Source organism: Bufo gargarizans, chromosome 5, assembly GCF_014858855.1.
Source record: "Bufo gargarizans isolate SCDJY-AF-19 chromosome 5, ASM1485885v1, whole genome shotgun sequence".
NCBI lineage: Eukaryota > Metazoa > Chordata > Amphibia > Anura > Bufonidae > Bufo > Bufo gargarizans.
The window spans coordinates 130,744,414-130,770,928 of NC_058084.1; the positions used below are offsets into that span (position 1 = coordinate 130,744,414).

At 42.8% G+C, this 26,515-nt stretch overlaps 1 protein-coding gene across 2 annotated transcripts in view; it reads left to right on the plus strand.

Annotated features, from left to right (window-relative positions):
• The first annotated feature begins 17,668 nt into the window (after positions 1-17,668).
• AQP4 (aquaporin 4) overlaps positions 17,669-26,515 on the plus strand; it is a 153,476-nt gene continuing 144,629 nt past the window's right edge. The window contains exon 1 of one of the 2 annotated variants that reach the window (XM_044293075.1): positions 17,669-17,758. In XM_044293075.1, the coding sequence (XP_044149010.1) occupies positions 17,727-17,758 (32 nt within the window). In that variant the 5' untranslated portion in view covers positions 17,669-17,726. The remainder of the gene's footprint in view (positions 17,759-26,515) is intronic. The other variant, XM_044293076.1, reaches the window with a different exon arrangement.

Consider the following 26,515-nt stretch of genomic DNA (forward strand, 5'->3'; position numbering starts at 1 on the left):
CCTTGGTTGCCATGGTTACTTAGCAATAGTACAATAGTAAAAGATTCATACTTACCTGGGAGCTGCGATGTCTGTGTCCGGCCGGGAGCGCCTCCTACTGGTAAGTGACAGTTCATTTAGCAATGCACCCCACAGACCTGTCACTTACCTGTAGGTGGCGCTCCCGGCCGGACACAGACATCGCAGCTCCCAGGTAAGTATGAATCTTTTACTATTGTACTATTGCTAAGTAACCATGGCAACCAAGGCTGCAGTAGCGTCCTGGTTGCCATGGTTACCGATCGGAGCCCCAGCGATTAAACTGGGTCTCCGATCGGAACTCCGCTGCCACCAATGATTGGGGGGGGAATGGGAGGCCGCACACTGGCCACCAATTTTGTTAATGCTATAGTGGGAGGTGGGGCCGATGGGGGGCGCACACTGTGCCACCAACAAATTATTACAATAGAGGGAGGGGGGTGTGGGGGGGGCGCACACTGTGCCACCAACAAATTATTACAATAGAGGGAGGAAGGGGGGGGGCCCACTGGCCACCAACGAATTATTACAATAGAGGGAGGGAGGGGGGGCCGCACTAGCCACCAATGATATTCAAACTGGGGAGGGGGGGTCTCCCCCCTGCTGCCTGGCAGCCCTGATCTCTTACAGGGGGATATGATAGTACAATTAACCCCTTCAGGTGCCGCACCTGAAGGGGTTAATTGTGCTGATCACAGCCCCCTGTAAGAGATTGGGTGCTGCCAGGCAGCAGGGGGCAGTCTTATACACAGTTTGTAGTGTATTCTAACTAGAAGCGTCCCCATCACCATGGGAACGCCTCTGTGTTAGAATATACTGTCGGATCTGAGTTTTCACGAAGTCTTCGGATCGGTCTGTATGAAAGTAACCTACGGCCACGGATCACGGACACGGATGCCAATCTTGTGTGCATCCGTGTTCTTTCACGGACCCATTGACTTGAATGGGTCCGTGAACCGTTGTCCGTCAAAAAAATAGGATAGGTCATATTTTTTTGACGGACAGGATACACGGATCACGGTCTCGGCTGCAAAACGGTGCATTTTCCGATTTTTCCACGGACCCATTGAAAGTCAATGGGTCCGCGAAAAAAAATGGAAAACGGCACAACAGCCATGGATGCACACAACGGTCGTGTGCATGAGGCCTTACACTGTGGGATGTAGTATCATGGGAATATCTGGAATTTGCCTTAAGGCCCAGAAGCCTTTCTCTTCTAGATAATGTTGCTATTGATTCAATAAAGTCATTTTAAGACTTTATCTCCACAGAGCTTCTACGCTCACCTCCTTGACACTGATATGCTTTTTGGGCTTTCAGCTAAACCAGGGCTTGCTTTGGGCTGTTAGCTAAACCAGGGCTTGCTTTACTCTCACCCCTGACACTTAGCATCAGCTCTTCTCACTCCTATATTTGGACTCCTACAAATTCTGTTCTGAGAAATCACTTTCTGTCCTAACTCCATCTCCCATCTGGGAAGAGGAGACAGTTCAACCTACTGGCTTATTATTAAAGCCTATTAACTCTATACTGACTTCTATACAAAAAAATGCATAGTTGGATCAAAAATCTCATTTTCAATCCTTTTTTCAGCATACACATATCAAAATTTGAATGTAAAAACCTATTTGCAAGGGAACCACTATTGTAGCAGTGGGATACTGCAGGTGGTTCCCCTCAGTGATTGACAGCCTTCCTTGTATGCTTGTTCGTTCATACAGAGATTGCTGTCAATCATTGAGTATGACCACTCTTCTGCATAGAAAAAGCCGAGGTTTTTAGGAATTATTTGCACGTTTTACTTAATATTTTCACACAAAGCTATAAATCAATCTGCTCAGCTCCTCCTGCTTTTTCACAAGCTGTCTGCAGATTACACTGCATTTTCATGGTGACTGGTCCACTTTAAATTCATAAAAATTACTTATTTTAAATAAAAATATATCTTGTATAGTCAAGATACATACAAAACAACATCAGTTGAACAGGAAATAACAAAAAGAAATGTTCTAAAATTACAAATGTTCAACACTAAAAATGCTAATCACGTGTAGGACTGATACAGTTAAAAGTGGAAAGTAAATCACGTTTTGGAAGTGATATACACTATTTCTAGATCTGAGACTTCCTGTCTGCACATGAACTTTAGAGCTTTTAATCCTCCTTCAGACACAAATTAATCTGAAATCTTTGTTCCTGCTGAAAATATGTCCATAGGGATTTACTTTCCACTTTAGCTTTATGTAGTTTATAGCTTGAAGACATTGATTGGGATTGTGTCTGACAATTATTACTATTTCAGATATGGACTTTATATAAAGAAATTTGATACACGTTTAACCTCTAAAGGACTAGTGCCATTTTTTGCACATTTCTTTTGTCTTGACATACAGATTACAAAACATTTTAATTTTTTGCATAATGGTGATTAAATGAGGCGTGTTTTTGCTGAACGTGTTGTACTTTCTATTTTTACGTTCCTGCGGTATGCATATGCAGCAACCAGGACCACAGGGGCAATGTGTGAGTGTGGTGGCCTGATGGGTGTAGTAGTTGGTACTCACATTTCTACAGCTCCCTAGGCCTGCGTGCAGTGAGTGGAAGTATAGCACCATATTCCTCTGGGGGCACACTCTGGTGTTGAGCGATTTCCTGCTAGATGTTGGTTGAGGTGCCTTTGATGGTCTGGGTTCAAGGTGCATGGAAGGTAGGGTCCCTGAGGTTCGTGACGCCAGCACCCTTGGGGGCAAGTAGGTGATAAGTTCACACAATAAGACCAGCAAATTCCTAGTACTTTACTGAATCTGATCCAAAGGTCATCAATGCTCACAAAAGTAATTTACAGCAAGGCAGATTCTACAATGGTTCAGGCTATTTCCCAAAAGATTCATAAGGTATTGTTTCCTCACTAGCAATGAATCTTCCACTCTTGTTTCTCCAGGTTGGAGGTATTCTGTACTGTATGGCCATATAATTTGGTTTACAATAGCTGCAGTATCCTCTCTAGGAATACTATTTCCTGACAGGTGGCCTTTCTGTCTTTGGTTATGATGAGCAGCTGGTAGTGTGTAATCTCTCCACCAAATGCAGAGGAGGCTAAAGCCTGATAAACAACATTTACCTTACTTTGCCAATGTTCTCACTGCCTCTGTGGTTGCCTGGATCTTCTATAATCGTTCTCTTCTATGGCATGGTATTAGGAACTATCTCTGGAGTCTAGATAACTCACCACAATGGCTACTGAGGTATTGCTTCTACCTCAGAGAACACAAACACTGTGTAGTGTACTGACTTACTTCCTCTTAAAGAGAGGAGGTTGGAGTCAGCCCTGGGAGATTGTCCCTATACAACTTTGTAGGCACTCAGACACAAGCGCATTTTCATGAAACGCAATTACAATACTAAGCTGTATGTTATAGGATACTGCACATACATTAGTGTTTATTTTTTATTGATTTATTTTGGGGATACAATTATAAAAACACAGTTCCTCCTTGTTTTTCTTGACCTTGTTCATCACTGACCTAAATGAAGTGTATATATTGAAAGTATTGTTGTTAAATACAAGGGATACCAAAAACATCATGGTTATTGCTTGTTCTGTTTTATGAACTTGAATATATTTTATTTAAACAATGTGTTTTGTGTGTATTAGTTAAACTTTTTTTTCCTTTTTTCATGTTTAAAATTTAAATACATTAAGGCAAGTCACATATGATACATACAAAGCTTAGAAAATTTCAATTGTTCATCGTAAAAATCCCACAGTACACAAAAAAAGAAAAAAATAGATAAATCAATAAGATAAAAAAATAAATAAGAAGAAAAGGTAAAGAAAGACTATGCCCACTCTGGCAGCATATAACTACCTATCAGCGACTGTATCTCTGTCCATGGTTTCCATCTATCCAGATAAATGGCTTTTTGAAAGTACTCATTCCCCAATCTTGTTTCATATTGAAAATAAGTATTTACTCAATGCTTTACTTCTCCAATCTTTGGAATGATATTCGTTTTCCATCAGGCCTATAAAGAACTCCTATTGGCACCTAAAATGCACGTAGTTAGCCACCTGCCCACTGGTGGCAGATTGTCCAATCTCAGATTCAAAAGAGCCGCCTCAAGTAAGGGATGCATCATATAGTACATGACAATCCCCTTGTAACAAGGCTAGAAACAGCCCTGTACCTCACATGGATCCAGAGATCTTCCCATTCATTGCTCCAATGTTTTGCTAGATTTATATCAGACTGGCAGCTCGGGGTGGGGGGTGTTCTTTCTACTGCAACTCAGGGGACATACTGCAGCTCTCTCTCTCTCTATAACAGCTGTGGAGGTGGTTGAAGGATGAAACTGAGCATGTGTGGCCTTCTCAGTGAGCAGGACAAATAAAAGAAAACAAAAACAAATAGAAGGTGGCGCTATACAGATTTAATTTTTATTGAACAACTCCATTATGCAGCCAAAAAACACACTGACATGTGGTTTTACCGCATATCAGTACGGTTTACAAACTGTTAATGGGGGCACAATTTTGCAGGTAAACAGCAGTTTTAACCACAATATCCATGGCCAATATCATTCAGCTGGAAACTGCATCAATGTGAAGCAGAGATGTGTGGATCAGGATCAATTGTCAGGAGAAGTACGAGCATGGTCATATATGTCAAGGTGCCTGAACTACATTACATATGAAATAAACTACATTACATATAAAGTAAAATGATTATGAAGTTTGTGAGTTAGGCCTCTTTTACATCAGCATTAATAATTTCCTGTGTGCCCGATTCAGCACATAACAGAGCCAAACAAATCACAATAACTATAATAGGATCTGCTTGGTTTCCGTCTGCAAGTTTGATTATTTTTTTAGAACTGTATTTGATGGAATCTGTGAAGGTGGCCCCGAACAGGAGCCTCCAATGTGGATGAGAACAAGCCCAACTAGATTTGCACTGCAATGTAGAATTTAGTTATTTTAATTTAGTATTTTTTATTTTTTTTGCAAAGAGTTTCAATCTCAATTGTCACAATTGTAAATGTACTTCTGTAATATTTACAGTAAGCTCTCATGTGGGCACTGAAAGGAGACTTTTTTACTTTTTCCATGTACAATAGGACACTTGGATGGTTATATCTTTATAAATGTATTCAGGCTAGTATATTAAGATACTAAATATAAATCAAGGAAAAGATGGTCTTCTGAATCTTATTCTTAAAATAAGCTAGTAGCATTCAGCAATAATATTTTATTTTCTTTAATGCATAATATTTCCCACATTAACAGCCCACATTAACTTCATGGGCTTTTCTGACATTCCCTCAGGATATTAATTAAACTGTATCAGTGAAGATATAAACAATGCGCAGATGTAAGATGTTCTTAAACCAAACAGATAAGTGAAAAGAAGAAAAAATATCCTCTGTGATAGCATAACATTTCAGAAGTGGAAAAATATAGAAAGTAGAAAATCAGCAAAAGATTATTGGGTAAGCTACACAATTTTAATGCTGGAAAGAGTAGAAATAAGTAAGGCTGTGTTCTATATATTCTGCCATCTATTGTAGTTTGCCTCCAGCATGGTACAGATGTTCTTGAGGGAAACTGATGCCAGGTCTGAACCCATGGTTTTCTATGGGAGTATTTCTGAATTCGGTATAATGAACAGGAAAACATAGCATGCCGTTTTTTTGTTTTACTATGGATAGTGGACATGTGCACATAGATGTCATCAGTAGTGTCTTGCTCAGGCGTAAAACAACTGCCTGGAACCGGTAGCAATGGAAACCCAGAATCTAAGGGCCACTGTTCACACAGCGGTTTATGCCATCTGAATTTTGGTGCAGATTCCATGCTAAATTCCAGCCGTGGCCCCATGGTGTCCTCATCCCATTATGCTTAAAGCTGTGACCATGCCAAGAAGGGACATGTTTCTCACTGGCACGGTGTCCCCGCAGATGCTGTGGTGGGTGCTTTGGCTCCATTCAATAGGGTTAAACTGCAAGCAGGTCTGCAGAATGAAAAGTAAACAACCTCCACAGCCAAAATTAGTTCCCATAATCTGAATGGGGTTTCTTTGGCACCAAGCGCGTGGATTTCTGCAAGCCCCATTCAGATGAATGGAATTGATTTTCAGTTGAATAAATTTTCCTCATCAAAATCTGCCGTGTGTGAAGGCAACCTAACAGTCCAGCTTGGTTCAAGAATTCTGTCAATTATATGAATATCTAAAATAGAATCCTTCTCAGCCTTAAACTAGACATATAATAGAAAACATTTTCTTTGCAATGGCTAGAAGATAAAAATGTAGGTACTCCAAATTACTACAAATAAATTCAATCATTTTTCCATTTTGTTCCTCTACACGGGACAGCTGCTTGACAAAGGATCCACTAAGAGCATTAAAGGGTCCCTACACATATGAATTTGCTCTGACATTTTTTCATACCATATGTGGTTTTTAATGAAGCCAAAAATTCCAGCAATCAGGCCACTGTTAAAATCCAAATGCTTTATTTCTTAAAATCCATGTACCGACCAGAGAACAGGACTGTCCTGTTCTCCGGTCAGTACATGAGTTTTAAGAAGAAACAAGAAAGAGTTTGGATTTTAACAGTGGCCTGATTGCTGGAATTTTTGGCTTAGTTTTGAATTGTTCCCTGGTCCAGGGCATGGAAAGGGTGAGCTGAAGTTACCTTAATTTGTCTCATGTGGTTTTTATATAGATTTTTGGGGGGCAGTTGTATCTGTGGATGTTGTGTTTTTCTTTAAGCATTTCCCTGTTAGATCACACATAATACAATAACTTTGAAACTGGAATAAAAAAACTAAAACATCCTACCATGTAGAGATATTGTTGCTACGTTGTTTCTATGGTGCCCTCTACTACTCTTTCTTTTGATTGCTTATCAGAACATCTACCTAATGTGTCAGAACTGGTGGTCACACATGCTCAGTAGCTTAGTTCTATCACCTGTGTTCTCTTGCACATCAAAACTGAGTAATTCCTGTAATTGTGCCGGCCTCCTAATAATCAGCTGGGTTCTAGAAGCAGTTTACTCTCAACAGCACTGGACGCATTAGGCAAATGTTTTCAGAGGAAATAGAACAGCATGGGGCGCCATAATTACAGTGTAACACCAATATCTACAGGAGAATTTTTATTATTCATGCAATTAAAAATGAGTTATGTATTGAGTGATCTAACAAATGAAATAGATATTTAATTGTGGAATAACCCCTTTAAGATCACATATACAGTACAGACCAAAAGTTTGGACACACCTTCTCATTCTAAGAGTTTTCTTTATTTTCATGACTATGAAAATTGTAGATTCACACTGAAGGCATCAAAACTATGAATTAACACATGTGGAATTATATACATAACAAAAAAGTGTGAAACAACTGAAAATATGTCATATTCTAGGTTCTTCAAAGTAGGCACCTTTTGCTTTGATTACTGCTTTGCACACTTTTGGCATTCTCTTGATGAGCTTCAAGAGGTAGTCACCTGAAATGGTCTTCCAGCAGTCTTGAAGGAGTTCCCAGAGATGCTTAGCACTTGTTGGCCCTTTTGCCTTCACTCTGCGGTCCAGCTCACCCCAAACCATCTCGATTCGGTTCAGGTCTGGTGACTGTGAGGCCAGGTCATCTGGCGCAGCACCCCATCACTCTCCTTCATGGTCAAATAGCCCTTATACAGCCTGGAGGTGTGTTTGGGGTCATTGTCCTGTTGAAAAATTAATGATGGTCCAACTAAACGCAAACCGGATAGAATAGCATGCCGCTGCAAGATGCTGTGGTAGCCATGCTGGTTCAGTATGCCTTCAATTTTGAATAAATCGCCAACAGTGTCACCAGCAAAGCACCCCCACACCATCACACCTCCTCCTCCATGCTTCACGGTGGGAACCAGGCATGTAGAGTCCATCTGTTAACCTTTTCTGCGTCGCACAAAGACACAGTGGTTGGAACCAAAGATCTCAAATTTGGATTCATCAGACCAAAGCACAGATTTCCACTGATCTAATGTCCATTCCTTGTGTTCTTTAGCCCAAACAAGTCTCTTCTGCTTGTTGCCTGTCCTTAGCAGTGGTTTCCTAGCAGATATTCTACCATGAAGGCCTGATTCACACAGTCTCCTCTTAACAGTTGTTCTAGAGATGTGTTTGCTGCTAGAACTCTGTGTGGCATTGACCTGGTCTCTAATCTGAGCTGCTGTTAACCTGCTATTTCTGAGGCTGGTGACTCGGATGAACTTATCCTCCGCAGCAGAGGTGACTCTTGGTCTTCCTTTCCTGGGGCGGTCCGCATGTGAGACAGTTTCTTTGTAGCGCTTGATGGTTTTTGTGACTACCCTTGGGGACACTTTCAAAGTTTTCCCAATTTTTCGGACTGACTGACCTTCATTCCTTAACGTAATGATGGCCACTCGTTTTTCTTTACTTAGCTGCTTTTTTCTTGCCATAATACAAATTCTAACAGTCTATTCAGTAGGACTATCAGCTGTGTATCCACCTGACTTCTCCACAATGCAACTGATGGTCCCAACCCCATTTATAAGGCAAGAAATCCCACTTATTAAACCTGACAGGGCACATCTGTGAAGTGAAAACCATTTCAGGTGACTACCTCTTGAAGCTCATCAAGAGAATGCCAAGAGTGTGCAAAGCAGTAATCAAAGTAAAAGGTGGCTACTTTGAAGAACCTAGAATATGACATATTTTCAGTTGTTTCACACTTTTTTGTTATGTATATAATTCCACATGTGTTAATTCAAAGTTTTGATGCCTTCAGTGTGAATCTACAATTTTCATAGTCATGAAAATAAAGAAAACTCTTAGAATGAGAAGGTGTGTCCAAACTTTTGGTCTGTACTGTAAGTATACATTCTAGTTTCTCAGCCTGTGATATCTGTACCCCAGGGGGTACTTGCTCTGTCCTGGAAGCACTTTAATGTTATTTATTTGAGGTGTGGGTACTTTGGTTAGGGGCGTTGTAACATTGTTAAGTCATTTACAGGTATTGGCAATTAATTTAGAATAAGCCACCCACAGCTAAATGACTACAACTAGATCAAGTCCAGTGAAATTGATTGAAGGTATTAAGTGAACCTCTGGATAAGGGCCATGGATGTTAGCATTTCTTGAATGGTTGGACAGAAAATACTTGCATTGAATGTCAGGAGAGATGCATATTAAGCCAGACATATCAAAATACAACTAGTGGAGAGATATCCTAAACCAACATACTGTAGAAAGATTGGAGAAAGATTAATGTTCTGTCCATGGTGCACTGGGAGTATACCTTTGGCATAGATGTTGAAAGGGAGTGTGTTATCAAGAAATTAAACCAGGCACAATGCCTTGTGCAGCTAGTCCAGCAGCACGTAATGACCCGTTGCTTCTTTCTGGAGAAAAAGTGCATTTAATGTTTTTGATCTGTGAAAAGTAACATGTATGTGCAGAATGTTAGGTTTTAGATTTTAACCATAAGTTCCCATTCACTGAACATGGTAGGTAATTGGACGACAAGGTATATTTGGAAGCTGAAGGGCTTTTTTTAATACTGTGATAAGTACTTTTAATCAATATGCAAATGAGCAGTTAAGTGTGGACCCAAGCCACTCTGTGCACCATTGTTCCTCCTACTTCCTCTGTCAGTCCCTCCTCTTCTTTATTTCATGGTCATCTCAGCTGGCCCTATCAATTAAGAATGAGGGGGGGCAACGTAACTACTCATTTGCATATGTTTTATAATAAAGTTGTTAAACTTTGTAGTTCAATTAACTATCATTTCCAACATCTCCTCTTGCTGTCAATGAATGAGGACATTCTTTTTTATATCTAGAAACGATAATCCTGCAAATACATACACTGTATTACTTCCCACCAATGAGGTGCTACTACAAATGTATGTGGTCTGAATATTTTCTACCAACCCAAGCTAAACATGGCAACATCAGCAGCACAAATCTCTCTACTTTGAACTGAGGAAGAAGTGGAGGCAAATGTGAAATATATGGCTATGACTGTGTCATAAAAAAGAGGGTGAGGGTTCCTAGGTCCTTCAGATATTCCTCCACATCCTCTATAGATATCGAAGCTCTGGGACGGACTGAAATTTTGTGTCATTATTGGCTGAAATATGTGTGCTATTTTCGTAATTATTTTACATTTTGTGACTATTAAAATGTAATTATTGCATCATATTGTCACGGAAGGTGTACAGGAAACAAGAAAACACAAAATAATTATACGACTGACTGGATCCAAAACTAAGGAACAAAAAGGGAGACCCCTGCATCAGACCTGGCTCTCTCCCTAACTGCTCAGCCTATGCGAAAATCCCAATGGTAGATGATCGCATATCCTCGTACCTCGACTGTATAACACCTGAACTCCCTATAATAGTAAGGGGACACGACCACCGGCTCCCTACACTAGATACGGAGGGAGTCAGGGTCACCTGGGATCCAGCAAACACAAATAAATGAACAAAACTTATCTTGAAGAAGACTCAGAAGTAGCATCAGCATGCACACACTCCAGGAAGAAATATAAACCGCAAACTGATGCACTATGGGGAGGGATTTAAAGGGCTGCAATCAGTGCAACTACATGACAGCTGAGAGAGGCTAACGAGATGAGAAAATGAAAGAAAAACAAAGGAACCTCAAGGAGGAGGTTCTGAAAGGCATCTGTCAGAGCTTCTCAGATGTCTGGTGGTGACAGTACCCCTCCTTCTACGGGTGGACTCCGGACACTCAGAGCCCACCTTCTCAGGATGGGACCTATGGAAAGCCCTGATGAGACGAGTGGCCTTAATGTCCGTCACTGGGACCCACATCCTCTCCTCAGGGCCATAACCCTCCCAATGAACGAGGTACTGAAGAGAACCGCGGACAACACGAGAATCCACAATCCTAGAGACCTGAAATTCAAGATTACCATCAACCATAATCGGAGGAGGAGGCAAAGCCAAGGGTACAATGGGTTGGACATAAGGTTTTAATAAGGACTTATGAAAAACATTATGGATCTTCCAAGTCTGAGGAAGATCAAGACGGTAGGCAACAGGATTGATGACAGACAAGATTTTGTAAGGCCCAATAAACTTAGGACCCAACTTCCAGGAGGGAACCTTTAATTTGATATTCTTAGTAGACAACCACATCAGATCACCAACATTCAGGTCCGGACCAGGCACACGTCTCTTATCCGCCACACGCTTATATCTCTCACTCATGCTCTTTAGATTATCCTGAATCTTTTGCCAAATAGATGACAAAGACGAGGAGAATCTGTCCTCATCAGGTAAACTAGAAGACCCCTCTCCAGAGAATGTCCCAAACTGCGGATGAAACCCATATGCACCAAAAAATGGTGACTTATCAGAGGACTCCTGACGACGGTTATTTAAAGCAAACTCAGCAAGGGACAAAAAAGAACACCAATCCTCCTTAATCTCTGCCACAAAACAGCGCAGATATGTCTCCAGATTCTGATTGACGCTCTCTGTCTGGCCATTCGACTGCGGGTGGAAAGCAGAAGAGAATGACAACCGAACCCCCAAGCGAGAACAGAAAGCCTTCCAGAATCTGGAAACAAACTGCATGCCCCTATCAGAGACTATGTCTGAAGGAATACCATGCAATTTGACAATGTGATCAATAAATGCCTGCGCCAGCATCTTAGCATTGGGCAAGCCAGGAAAAGGGATGAAATGCACCATTTTTGGATTCTGCCCTTTCCTTCCGACCGCACATCCAAGCCCTTTCCACCACCTGCCGTCTCCAACTCAAAAACATCTCCCGCATCCGCGCTTTCCTTAACTTTGAATCTGCGAAAATACTTGTACATGCCCTCATTATCTCCCGCCTAGACTACTGCAACATTCTCCTCTGTGGCCTTCCATCTAGCACTCTCGCACCCCTCCAATCTATCCTCAACTCTGCTGCCCGACTAATCCACCTCTCACCCTATTATTCCTCTGCCTCTCCCCTTTGCCAATCCCTTCACTGGCTCCCCATTGCCCAACGAATTCACTTCAAAGTACTTACAAATACATACAAGGCCGTCCATAACCTGTCCCCTCCCTACATCTCTGAGCTAATTTCCCGATACACCCCCACACGCACTCTCCGATCCTCACAAGACCTCCTTCTCTCCTCTCCTCTCCTCTTATTGCCTCTTCCCACAATCGACTCCAGGATTTCTCCCGTGCATCCCCCATACTCTGGAACTCGCTACCCCAACATATCAGACTCTCACCTACAGTGGAATCCTTCAAAAGAAACCTGAAAACCCACCTCTTCAGACAAGCCTACAACCAGTGACCCTGCTGCCTCTATACCGCCATGACCAACTTAACCCGCACCTACTGTGTCCTTCTCCCATACCATGTAGATTGTAAGCCCTCACGGGCAGGGCCCTCTCTCCTTCTGTACCAGTTTGTAACTCATTTTGTTTATGATTAGTGCAATTGTCTGTATTATGTATGTGCACCCCTTATCATATGTACAGCGCTATGGAATGAATGGCGCTTAAATAATAAATAATAATAATAATAATAATAATAATAATTTTGCTAAAATGGTCCACCACCACCAGAATCACAGTCTTCCCCCAGGAACGAGGCAGGTCCGTTATGAAGTCCATGGACAGATGTGTCCAAGGACGGGAAGGAATGGGTAAGGGAAGGAGAGGACCTGATGGCCGTGAATGAGGGACTTTGGCACGAGCGCAGGTCTCGCAGGCTGCCACAAAACCCTCAACCGACTTACGAAGCGCCGGCCACCAGAATCTCCAAGCGATGAGATCCACTGTGGCTCTTGCCCCCGGGTGCCCAGCAAGGACAGTATCGTGGTGTTCCTTAAAAATCTTGTGTCTTAAAGCGAGAGGCACAAGCAACCTCCCAGGACTACAAAGATCAGGAGCCTCTGACTGGGCTACCTGAACCTCTGCCTCCAATTCAGGATAAAGAGCAGAGACCACCACACCTTCAGCCAAAATGGGACCCGGGTCTTCAAAATTCCCACCTCCCAGAAAACAACGTGACAGGGCATCCGCCTTCACATTCTTAACCCCAGGGCGGAACGTGACAACAAAATTAAACCTTGAAAAGAACAAAGACCGACTGACTGGATCCAAAACTAAGGAACAAAAAGGGAGAGCCCTGCATCAGACCTGGCTCTCTCCCTAACTGCTCAGCCTATGCGAAAATCCCAATGGTAGATGATCGCATATCCTCGTACCTCGACTGTATAACACCTGAACACCCTATAAAAGTGAGGGGACACGACCACCGGCTCCCTACACTAGATACGTAGGGAGTCAGGGTCACCTGGGATCCAGCAAACAGAAAAACACAAATAAATGAACAAAACTTATCTTGAAGAAGACTCAGAAGTAGGATCAGCATGCACACACTCCAGGAAGAAATATAAACCGCAAACTGATGCACTATGGGGAGGGATTTAAAGGGATGCAATCAGTGCAACTACATGACAGCTGAGAGAGGCTAACGAGATGAGAAAATGAAAGAAAAACAAAGGAACCTCAAGGAGGAGGTTCTGAAAGGCATCTGTCAGAGCTTCTCAGATGTCTGGTGGTGACAAATATTTTATGTGTGGTGACATTTTTGTGTTGTGCCATGGTATGAAGAAGTACAATTCTTTGAAAGTCCATACACACTAGATAGATTTTGGTTGAACCTGCAAAGGTTGGCTACATAATATGTATAGAGTTGTCCTAACCCATCCCCAACTGCAGATGTCTTGGAAAGAAGGATTCACCATGTTGGAGTTCAACATGTCCAATTCTTTGTTCTCGAGGGAGACAAGCCACTTCCAAGAGAGTGAGGAATTGGTTTATTCACTGTTCCTCATTGAAAACACATGCAGACATAAATGTTTGGGAGTCAGGAGGAAGAGCTGTTGGCTTATTTGTCCAACAGTTCTTGTAAGTATATGGGAAGCCATTGGTGTGCTGTACGGTTGGCAAATATTTTTCCTGTTTTAGATTGTTACAATGCTTAAGTGCAGATACAACGTATAAGCTTGGAGTCTAGGATTTATTTTATTTGCTAATATAAAATTACAAATAAATTGCAATTTATAATAACCAATATGTCAACATATGGAATTTATACCATATTGTTCTCAACTTTCCATCTGCAATAGACAACTGAAAAAATAAAAGATGTTTAGTAGAGTTGAGTGAATCGATTCTAAACTATTTGAATTCCACCAGACTTTTTCAAAAACTCAGAATCTATTTTTTTTTTTTTAACGTTTTAGAGAGGACCTTTCATCAGTTTTGACATAGGCTAATTATGGTATTACCTTGTAGGGCGGCCCCCACTGATGCCATGGGTGTAATTTTTTTCCATATAACTTTGGTCCCCCATTATTTTGGCGCACTGTATTGTAATGAGCTGTAAGTTTGCAATGGCGCAGTCTTCTGCTGTGGGCATCTCCTTCTGTCTGGCTGTGAGCGCAATCCAATCAGAGCGGACCACTCACAGCTAGGGAGAAGGAATCTTGCTCCTTTTCCCTGGCTTTGAGCGGTCCGCTCTGATTGGATCACACTCACAGCCAGTGAGAAGATGCCTACAGCAGAAAACTGCGCCTCGGCCCCGTTGCGAAGTTACAGCTCATTACAATACAGCGCGCCAATATATCGGGGGACACATCGGGCCAACGGTGGAGGGGGGGTTGAAAAAAAATAACACCCATGGCATCAATGGGGGCAGCCCTACAAGGTAATACCATAATTAGCCTATGTCAAAACTGATGAAAGGTCCTCTTTAATTCAACGAAATTTCGCAAAATGGCATTGGCCATTTCTCAGACCAGAACACAGGAAAGATAAAGAAGGAGGATCACATGACCCCAGCAGGTATTTGCCATAAAAAATAAACAATTTTTGAACCATTTAAAAAAAATCCCACAGTGCAAAATGTATTTAAAGAGGCAGTTTGCTACCGTCTGCAGCTATGCATTTACCAATAGTTTATATGTATCTGTCACTTTAAGTTTTCTAAAGCTGGCTTGGTGTTAAAGAGCTTGACTTGAGTTGTATATAGTCCCAGAAAGCCATCCACAACCTTTCGCAATTGGAGCACTTTCGATTCGAGTTTAATTTGTTCAGACCTATATCAAATTGCCCAACCAATTTGGCCAATTCAAATCTGAATTGAATTTAAAGGGATTCACTAATAACTAATGTTGAAGAATAACCTAAACATGATACTAACTGTCCACTGTGAACAAGAATAGGTCTGTATATGTTTTTGTCTGAATTTAAACAAGAATAGTTCACTCACTGACAGCAAACGGAAAATTGCAAAGTAAAAAGTTTTAGAAACTTAATATGGGCCTATCTTTGCACCCATATTACTGCCAGAAATTCTGATCCAACATAGGGTCCATTGACCCAAACTGACACCATCACAGAGATGAATAGATGTCATTCTTTAATGCAGCAATTGCAGATTTAGAAAACTTTAGTTAAGTGATTTCATGTTTCTGGAATTTGATGGTATTTGTGCTTGAGCTGAATTTATTTCCTAATAAATGGCCATGTAAGAAACATAAGGCAAAGTCAAGAAACATTAAGCTTCTTGTTTCATTTGGAGGCTTTTAGTCTCTTTAAGATGATGAACAATCCCTGATAAATTCTAAACTTTTAATTTTCAAACTTCAAAAAGCAATGTGTGCCTTTTTACTCAGTATGCTGACATAAAAGGCAACAAATCGTGTTTTACATTAGGAATTATTGGAATATTATGGTTCCTATGCTTGAATACAATGTTTTTTTTTTTCCATAAATGGTCAACACAACTTCTGTCTCAAATGTACAGACTATTGGAAAATATTTGTTATACTGGCCATACACACATAACTGTCAGCCAAATATCTTCAGCTATATACCTCGACTCTCCTGTTAAAAGATACTATTTGCTACTCCAGGAAGCAACAGAGCAGCCCAAATATGTCCCATATGGATCTGATTGCTTTATGCTTGTGATGAAAGTATGTTCAGCTTTACTGTTTGCTGAGTACACAAAAACAATGTGCAAAAATACTCCTCAGCAGATCCATTCACTTCAATGGTCGAATAGACCTGGTTTGTTCTGCTTTCTGTCACCATTGGTCTTTTTGCAGGACACAATAGTATGGTAGACTTGCTATTCACTGTAAACCCCCAACTTAATTTTCAAATCATTACCTATACTCTTACCAGGGGAAGGCGCAGGAAGAGTACAGTTAAAAGGGGGCAATCTGCCCAGCCTCAACCCAACTTTTGGTTCCCTCTATCCCTTCTAAAAATAGGAGTTTGAAAAGATTTGAAGTGCAGTTCCAACATTGTAAAACCTTTCATAGGTGATAGAAAAAGGTGATATGGGACCTCCATTATCCTTGTTTGGAGACCACATCTACCTGCACTTCTCATTATAAGAAACTACTGTTCATTGGCAAGTCACATAAGCACTCGTGATTATTAAGTGGGTTTTCGAGGATCAGCATTTTGATAAACTATCCTTACGATTGACTATCAATTTCGGAATCTCAGCACCCCAGCTAATCAGCTGTTTGAATCGGCATCAGTACCCATACGAGCACTGCAGCCACTTCAGTGTTTATCTCGGCCACGTTCCCCCGATTTGTGCCCCAGAGCAAGGTGGGCCTGGCACAGTAGACTGCACTACATACAGATAGGCAGCATACAGCATCTCAACCAGACTATGTTCATATAAAAAACTAGGTAGATTATTTAACAAACTCTCCAGTTTATTATCATACTGTAGATGCATCAGATGGCAGAGGTGACTTCTAGGTATAGAGACAGACCAGCCAGTATCCTCTTTTATCAGGGATCTACCTTCTCAAACTTGCTTCAGTGACCCCCATAATCAATGATTTTGTAGTGTCTTGCTGCTGTCTGTCGCTGTGTGAGAAGTTAGTATTCATATGTAGCTTTACAGTGGGCCCCCAGAATGAATTGTACTGGTGGACCCTAAGCACCACAGTCTGACACTGATTTCAGCTCATCTACCTGCGCACTATCTTCTTAGTAGGGGTGGTGAAGGGTATACCCTGCATTGCAGCTAGTATGCGAACAACATGTAGGTAAATGGACCACAGTGCCTTCAATCTGATCGGTGGGAGTGACAAGAATATGACCCTCACCAATCTGATATTGATGACCTATCCTAAGGATAGGCCATCAATATGCTGATCCTGGAAACCCTTTTTAACTATGAAATGTGTATTGTAGGGATATGGAAAATCTACAAACAGAACATTAGAAAAATTATACAGTGTCCTAAGTAGCACATGTTCAGTCCCTAGTCCGCAGGTAGTTCATCTAACTCACTCCAAATGTGGATCCCATACTGTAATGGTTTGGACTAATACATTTATTTTAACTTTTTTCCTTTCATTTTTTGGCAGATTCCTCAGACTGAGCGTCCCTAAATAGCTATACAAATGGATAGTAATGTTCCATAAATATTCATAAATACAGATACTATTTGGCAATTGGCATGAAGATAGCTGCTACGTCACACCTGGAGCAAAAAGCACTATCTATTTCCACCCCTAGCCTTGCAAAACCCAATCAGACAGCTTGCTGTAATCTGACTCCTGGTGTTCTTCTAGTGTGGGCTATTAGAACATTTTATTCTATCCTAAGGAGGAATGAGTGACAGACCTGATACAAGAGTCCGAGGGTAAGTACTGAAATCTGGATATAATGCATATTTCTCTTCAAAGGTGCAATTACTCTCAATCATCTACTGAACAGCTACCTCTGAACGAGGGTCTCTTGCAACCAACTGGTGTTTCATTTGCATAATTATAAGGGTTGGTTCTATTTTATGATTTTTTTTATGCATTTAATGGCTACTAATGGTACGTATCATATTAGATGTATCTGACAGGGGTATCAGCCAAAGTTAATCAGCAAGACAGCAACACGTTGCAATGAAACACACTTTGGTGCTTATTATCTATGCTGCATATGTCATACATTGATTTAAATGTCTTGTAAATAAAAGGTATTGTGTGCCACAAAGTAACATTATCTCCTATTCATCTTACTGTAAATTGCTATAATTAACCAGTGTTAATGAGCGATGTAAATGAAGCAATAAACTGTCAAAGCAATAAATAGCTCTATCAGGTCTCCTGTGCTTAGCTATGGGCACAAAGAGGTGGAAAAATTGAGCTCAAAGACATATCACTTTCTATAATTTAATTAAATATTTTTATGTGCATTTTTTTTATAATTGATGCCATAACTCATAGCTTAAGTCCTGCTTCAGTCCTCCCACACAAAGCGATTGATAGCCTTTCTTGTATCAGTTTGTATCACTTTATGTGGGCGCTGCAATACAGGACTCGGAGGATCTGGTAATCCCTTAGTCAATAAGGGGTTAACTCTCCTGACTATTTTAGAAAATACTTATATTCCCCATGAAATAACTGGATCCTCTTTTCTGAGAATCCTACGTTGGGCCATTCCTCTGATATTCCTCCTAGAAATGAATGGCTACATTGAGATCTGAGTGTTACTAGTCAAGTATGTGTACTCCCTACAAACTCTTACACTTTCCAGTCGGTGTTACCCATGCCAGAATATGAAGGGGCACATCACTTTGAGAACAGGAATGGCAATGCCCAGTTTCAATATATTCCTAAATATTCAGGACGAATAGCGGAACTGCAGAATGCAAAATAATGAGAAGAGACGTCCAAGGGTTACTATATAAAAGAGAAAGCAAATGTTCTCAAAATCGCATATGTCACATAGAAAGGACTGTTCTGTCCAAGGCATATACTGTATCTACTGCTGTGGAAAGTGCATGTTGGGATAAATAGAGTCCACATCAGAACTCAAAGATCAGGACTGATGGAATGATAATGCTTTATGGTACAAAACTCTGAAATACGCAGCCTGCTATCATATTTAGTTTAAGCTGGAACTCCTAATGGAAATAGTAAACCTTAAATGCACACACTTAAAGGGGTCTCAACTTTGGAAAAGCTTATGTTGATAGAAGGGTATCCTAACTAGAAGTTGATCACAGGGTGTTTTTAGTTATCAGCTGTAACCTATAGGGGAGTCGACAGGAGAAATGAAGCATTACATAGGTTCCATTGAAATCAATAAGCCATGGGTGAAATATGTGGACACACAGGGTCCTCAAAATGTCCTGAATGGTAGACGCCCCCTCTGTAAAGTCAGAAGTCTCAAATAAGACATTAGAAAATATTGTATGTTGAATAGAACATTTTAACACAAATTGTTATTGCTCGTACTTCCAAGAGACTGCAAGTGGAAATGGTGATATAGATAAAAGATGATTGCTAGATAATATGGATGCATGGATGGATGGATGGACAGATAGATAAATAGATAGATAATATAGATAGATAATACAGATATATAGGATAGATACAGGGCCGGTGCCACCTGTTAGGCGACCTAGGCAGCAATGTAGCAGGGGGCGCCGGCCCCATGTGGTTAAAAAAAAAAGCGTTGCCGCAAATATTTTTTTTTGAAGTACGGCGGCGGGCCTTCCCCCGCACCGGGCGGCTGCCGCACTGCCCAGTGAGAGGGACTGACGGGAGGGAAGCGGCTCTAATGTAGCATGGCCGAGCTCTGTTCGGTCCGCGGTACAGGAGCTTTTGTTTCCTGTACCCGGCTGGACTGACAGGAAGTGCTCACTTAGTGTGCACTTCCTTTCAGTCCGGCCGGGTACAGGAAACAAATGCTCCTGTACCGCGGACCGAACAGAGCTCGGCCACTCTACACTAGAGGTGGGGGGGAAATGGAATGAGAGTGACAAGAGAGGGAGGGGAGAAGATGATGAGAGTGACAAGGGAGTGGGGGGAAGAATTAGAGTGACATGGGATGGGGGGAAGAATGAGAGTGACAAGGGAGGGGGGATGAGAGTGACAAAGGAGGGGGGAATTAGAGTGACAAGGGAGGGGGGAGGAAATGATGAGAGTGACAAGTGAGTGGGGGGAAGAATGAGAGTGACAAGGGGGGGTGAGAGTGACAAAGGAGGGGGGAATGAGGGAATGAGAGTGACAAGGGAGGGGGGAGGGAAATGATGAGAGTGACAAGGGAGTGGGGGGAAGAATGAGAGTGACAAGGGAGAGGGGATGAGAGTGACAAGGGAGGGGGGAATGAGAGTGACAAAGGAGGGGGGATAAGAGTGACAAGGGAGGGGGGAAATGAGAGTGACAAGGGAGGGGGGAATGAGAGTGACAAGGGAGGGGGGAAATGAGAGTGACAAGGGAGGGGGAATGAGAGTGACAAGGGAGGGGGGGAAGAGAGTGACAAGGGAGGGGGAATGAGAGTGACAAGGGAGGGGGGGAAGAAGAGAGTGACAAGGGGGGAGTAAATGAGAGTGACAAGGGAGGGGGGGAATGAGAGTGACAAGGGAGGGGGGAATGAGAGTGACAAGGGAGGGGGGAATGAGAGTGACAAGGGAGGGGGGAATGAGAGTGACAAGGGAGGGGGGAATGAGAGTGACAAGGGAGGGGGTAATGAGAGTGACAAGGGAGGGGGAATGACAGTGACAAGGGAGGGGGGAAGAGAGTGACAAGGGACGGAGGAGGGGAGAAGAGAGTGACAAAGGAGGGGGAGGGGGAGAGAGTGACAAGGGAGGGGGGGAGAAGAGAGTGACAAGGGAGGGGGGAGAAGAGAGTGACAAGGGAGGGAGGGGGAGAAGAGAGTGACAAGAGAGGGAGGGGGGAGAAGAGAGTGACAAGGGAGTCCCCAGAGCCAGACCAAGAGCCAGACTGCAGCCAGAGACCAGATCATCGTATTGTCCTGGTGGTAAGTAGACAATGCAATATGTTTATTATTTAATTGTTTAGTTATTAATACTACATTGGAAACTAATTTACTTCACATTAAGGCTCCATTTACACGTCCGCAACGTGTTTTGCGGATACATGGAGCCACGGATCTGCAAAGCACTGAAAGCGGCAATGTGCGCTCCGTATTTTGCGCACCGCACATAGCCGGCACTAATAGAATATGCCTGTTCTTGTCCGCAATTGCGGACAAGAATAGGACATGTTCTATTTTTTGGCGAAACGGAAGTGCAGACCCGGAAGTGCGGATGCGCAATTCCGTGTCCAGGCAGCACATAGTGCTGCCCCATTGGAATGAATGAGTCAGCAATTCAGTTCTGCAAAATGCAGAACGAAATTGCGGACGTGTGAATGGAGCCTAAAAGGACACTATAGTCCCAGAACCAGTACAGTTTAATGTAGTGGTACTGGTGTCTATAGCCTGTTCCTGCAGAGAAAAGACACTGTGCAGTACTGGTGGTAAAGGAGCACTATAGTGCCAGGAAAACAAACTCATTTTCCTGGCACTATATACAGTTGCAAGAAAAAGTATGTGAACCCTCGTGTCCCCCTTCCACTGGGCTGAAGGGGTTAAAACCCCTTCAGCGACTTACCTTTCTCCAGCGCCGACACTGGGAACTCTTCTCCCCGATCCTCCTCTCAGCTGCGAATGTGCAGTAAGCCGGATTGGGACTAATGCACACTGGCGCAATAATATGCACTGACTGGGTCAGGTGTAGGTATAGTTAATAGTTTTTGTTTGTGATGCCAATTGCAGGGTGCGCAGGTTATAGTCTCAGGGCCCTTTAAGGTGTTGCAACTCACGTACCAGGTGAGGAATGCCAGAGTGGGGTAAAGTCTCTGTGTAGCAGTAGGTATAGTGTCAATGGTGTCTCCTACCTGGGTACGGCTGGACTCCTGGATCACTTGCAATAAATGAGTGTGTTGCTAGTAGGAGTAATTGAGGAATGAATGAGATCCAGACTTGAAGTATAATTCAACTTGTCTTTACTGAAGGCAGCATTAATCCACATGAGATACAGCAATAGTCTTTGGGTCCCAGCAGGTATTGGCAATATGTGGCAGGGATCAAAATGTCTTCTGCTTCTATCATGTGCCTAGAGAATATGGCATGAATCTATATCTTCTGCTCTGTCTATCTTCTGCTGTGTATGGGACTGACTAGCTGAGGAGGGATTTGGCTTCTCCTGGTCTCTGGATGTTACTCACAGTTATGCTCACAGGGAATGGCTCTTCCTGGAGTTCTGGAGGTGGCTGCTTGCTTGTCAACCAGCTGAGGCTGATGGCTCAGGCTGGGAATGTTCTCTGGTCTCAATCGAGACAGGGTCCTGGTTTGGGATCCCTAGAACTGGGAGCTCCTAGAACCAGTACAGTTTAATGTAGTGGTACTGGTGTCTATAGCCTGTTCCTGCAGAGAAAAGACACTGTGCAGTACTGGTGGTAAAGGAGCACTATAGTGCCAGGAAAACAAACTCATTTTCCTGGCACTATATACAGTTGCAAGAAAAAGTATGTGAACCCTTTCGAATGATATGGATTTCTGCACAAATTGGTCATAAAATGTGATCTGATCTTCATCTAAGTCACGACAATAGACAATCACAGTCTGCTTAAACTAATAACATACAAAGAATTAAATGTTACCATGTTTTTATTGAACACACCATGTAAACATTCACAGTGCAGGTGGAAAAAGTATGTGAACCCCTAGACTAATGACATCTCCAAGAGCTAATTGGAGTGAGGTGTCAGCCAACTGGAGTCCAATCAATGAGATGAGATTGGAGGTGTTTGTTACAGCTGCCCTATAAAAAAAACACACCAGTTCTGGGTTTGCTTTTCACAAGAAGCCTCGCACAAAAGAGCTTTCAGAAGACCTACGATTAAGAATTGTTGACTTGCATAAAGCTGGAAAGAGTTATAAAAGTATCTCCAAAAGCCTTGCCGTTCATCAGTCCACGGTAAAACAAATTGTCTATAAATGGCAAAAGTTCAGCACTGCTGCTCAATGAGGTGAAGAAGAATCCTAGAGTGTCAGCTAAAGACTTACAAAAGTCTCTGGCATATGCTAACATCCCTGTTAGCGAATCTACGATACATAAAACACTAAACACGAATGGATTTCATGGGAGGATACCACAGAGGAGGCCATTGCTGTCCAAAAAAAACATTGCTGCACAGTTACAGTATGCACAAGAGCACCTGGATGTTCCACATCAGTACTGGCAAAATTTTCTGTGAACAGATGAAACCAAAGTTGAGTTGTTTGGAAGAAACACACACCACTATGTGTGGAGAAAAAGAGGCACAGCACACCAACATGAAAACCTCATCCCAACTGTGAAGTATGTTGGTGGGGGCATCATGGTTTGGGGCTGTTTTGCTGCGTCAGGGCCTGGACGGATTGCTATCATTGAAGGAAAAATGAATTCCCAAGTTTATCAAGACATTTTGCAGGAGAACTTAAGGCTATCTGTCCACTAGCTGAAGCTCAACAGAAGATGGGTGTTGCAACAGGACAACGACCCAAAGCATAGAAGTAAATCAACAACAGAATGGCTTAAACAGAAGAAAATACGTCTTCTGGAGTGGCCCAGTCAGAGTCCTGACCTCAACCCGATTGAGATGCTGTGACATGACCTCAAGAAAGCGATTCACACCAGACATCCCAAGAATATTGCTGAACTGAAACAGTTATGTAAAGAGGAATGGCCAAGAATTACTCCTGACCGTTGTGCATGTCTGATCTGCAACTACAGGAAATGTTTGGTTGAAGTTATTGCTGCCAAAGGTCACATTTAATTATTTGTGTGTTATTAGTTTAAGCAGACTGTAATTGTCTATTGTTGTGACTTAGCTAAAGATCAGATCACATTTTATGACCAATTTGTGCAGAAATCCATATCATTCGGAAGGGTTCACATACTTTTTCTTTCAACTGTAGTTGTTAGGAGTGGGGCACCCTCGTGTCCCCCTTCCACTGGGAGCTCCTACTAACACAACCTTCCCCTAGCTGGGGTGGCTGGTACACACTAACTAGAACTTCCTTTCCTCCCCAAGAGACAGGACATGGGACCGGCCCACTTCTGCTCATAGAGGGGGGACTAAACTGGAATGTACTATTCCAGTTTAGCAATACTAAACTGTCTAACTTCCTGCTAAACATTGCTGCCACTTGTTGGTGTACATAGAAAAATACAGCAAATATATAAAACAGGCCTAGAAAATGCATATAATAACAATAAATTATACAGACTGACAATACACATACACTTAACATGTGGTAGCAGGAAAAAAGAGTTTGGTAACATAACTCCGGGATGTTACAAATGCGCATGCGCACACATTCAAAACTATGTTCCACGTCTTCCCACTGTAATTTTCACAGTGAGAATCGCGGAAGCGCCTCTAGCGGCTGTCAGGGAGACAGCTACAAGAAGCTTGATTAACCCTAAGGGAAACATAGCAGTTCTTTTAATTTAAACGCTGAGGAAGGGGTGGAACATATGTGATGTCATGATATGCGCAGATCATCTGATAAAGGGGGGGCGGAAATTTTTATCTTGCCTTGCACCAGCCCTGGATAGATAATAGATAGATAGATAGATATGAAATGATAGATAGACAGATAGATAGTAGAGTTGAGCGAACACCTGGATGTTCGGGTTCGAGAAGTTCGGCCGAACATCCCGGAAATGTTCGGGTTCGGGATCCGAACCCGATCCGAACTTCGTCCCGAACCCGAACCCCATTGAAGTCAATGGGGACCCGAACTTTTCGGCACTAAAACGGCTGTAAAACAGCCCAGGAAAGGGCTAGAGGGCTGCAAAAGGCAGCAACATGTAGGTAAATCCCCTGCAAACAAATGTGGATAGGGAAATTAATTAAAATAAAAATTAAATAAATAAAAATTAACCAAAATCAATTGGAGAGAGGTTCCATAGCAGAGAATCTGGCTTCCCGTCACCCACCACTGGAACAGTCCATTCTCAGATATTTAGGCCCCGGCACCCAGGCAGAGGAGAGAGGTCCCGTAACAGAGAATCTGTCTTCATGTCAGCAGAGAATTAGTCTGCATGTCATAGCAGAGAATGAGGCTTCACGTCAGCCACCACTGCAACAGTCCATTGGCATATATTTAGGCCTAGCACACAGGCAGAGGAGAGAGGTCCCGTAACAGAGAATCTGGCTTCATGTCAGCAGAGAATCAGTCTGCATGTCATAGCAGAGAATGAGGCTTCACGTCAGCCACCACTGCAACAGTCCATTGGCATATATTTAGGCCCAGCACACACACAGGCAGAGGAGAGAGGTCCCGTAACAGAGAATCTGTCTTCATGTCAGCAGAGAATTAGTCTGCATGTCATAGCAGAGAATGAGGCTTCACGTCACCCACCACTGCAACAGTCCATTGGCATATATTTAGGCCTAGCACACAGGCAGAGCAGAGAGGTCCCGTAACAGACAATCTGGCTTCATGACAGCAGAGAATCAGTCTGCATGTCATAGCAGAGAATGAGGCTTCACGTCACCCACCACTGCAACAGTCCATTGGCATATATTTAGGCCTAGCACACAGGCAGAGGAGAGAGGTCCCGTAACAGAGAATCTGTCTTCATGTCAGCAGAGAATCAGTCTGCATGTCATAGCAGAGAATGAGGCTTCACGTCAGCCACCACTGCAACAGTCCATTGGCATATATTTAGGCCCAGCACCCAGGCAGAGGAGGGAGGTCCCGTAACAGAGAATCTGTCTTCATGTCAGCAGAGAATTAGTCTGCATGTCATAGCAGAGAATGAGGCTTCACGTCAGCCACCACTGCAACAGTCCATTGGCATATATTTAGGCCCAGCACACACACAGGCAGAGGAGAGAGGTCCCGTAACAGAGAATCTGGCTTCATGTCAGCAGAGAATCAGTCTGCATGTCATAGCAGAGAATGAGGCTTCACGTCAGCCACCACTGCAACAGTCCATTGGCATATATTTAGGCCCAGCACACACACAGGCAGAGGAGAGAGGTCCCGTAACAGAGAATCTGGCTTCATGTCAGCAGAGAATCAGTCTGCATGTCATAGCAGAGAATGAGGCTTCACGTCAGCCACCACTGCAACAGTCCATTGGCATATATTTAGGCCCAGCACCCAGGCAGAGGAGGGAGGTCCCGTAACAGAGAATCTGTCTTCATGTCAGCAGAGAATTAGTCTGCATGTCATAGCAGAGAATGAGGCTTCACGTCAGCCACCACTGCAACAGTCCATTGGCATATATTTAGGCCCAGCACACACACAGGCAGAGGAGAGAGGTCCCGTAACAGAGAATCTGGCTTCATGTCAGCAGAGAATCAGTCTGCATGTCATAGCAGAGAATGAGGCTTCACGTCAGCCACCACTGCAACAGTCCATTGGCATATATTTAGGCCCAGCACACACACAGGCAGAGGAGAGAGGTCCCGTAACAGAGAATCTGGCTTCATGTCAGCAGAGAATCAGTCTGCATGTCATAGCAGAGAATGAGGCTTCACGTCAGCCACCACTGCAACAGTCCATTGGCATATATTTAGGCAGAGCACACACACAGGCAGAGGAGAGAGGTCCC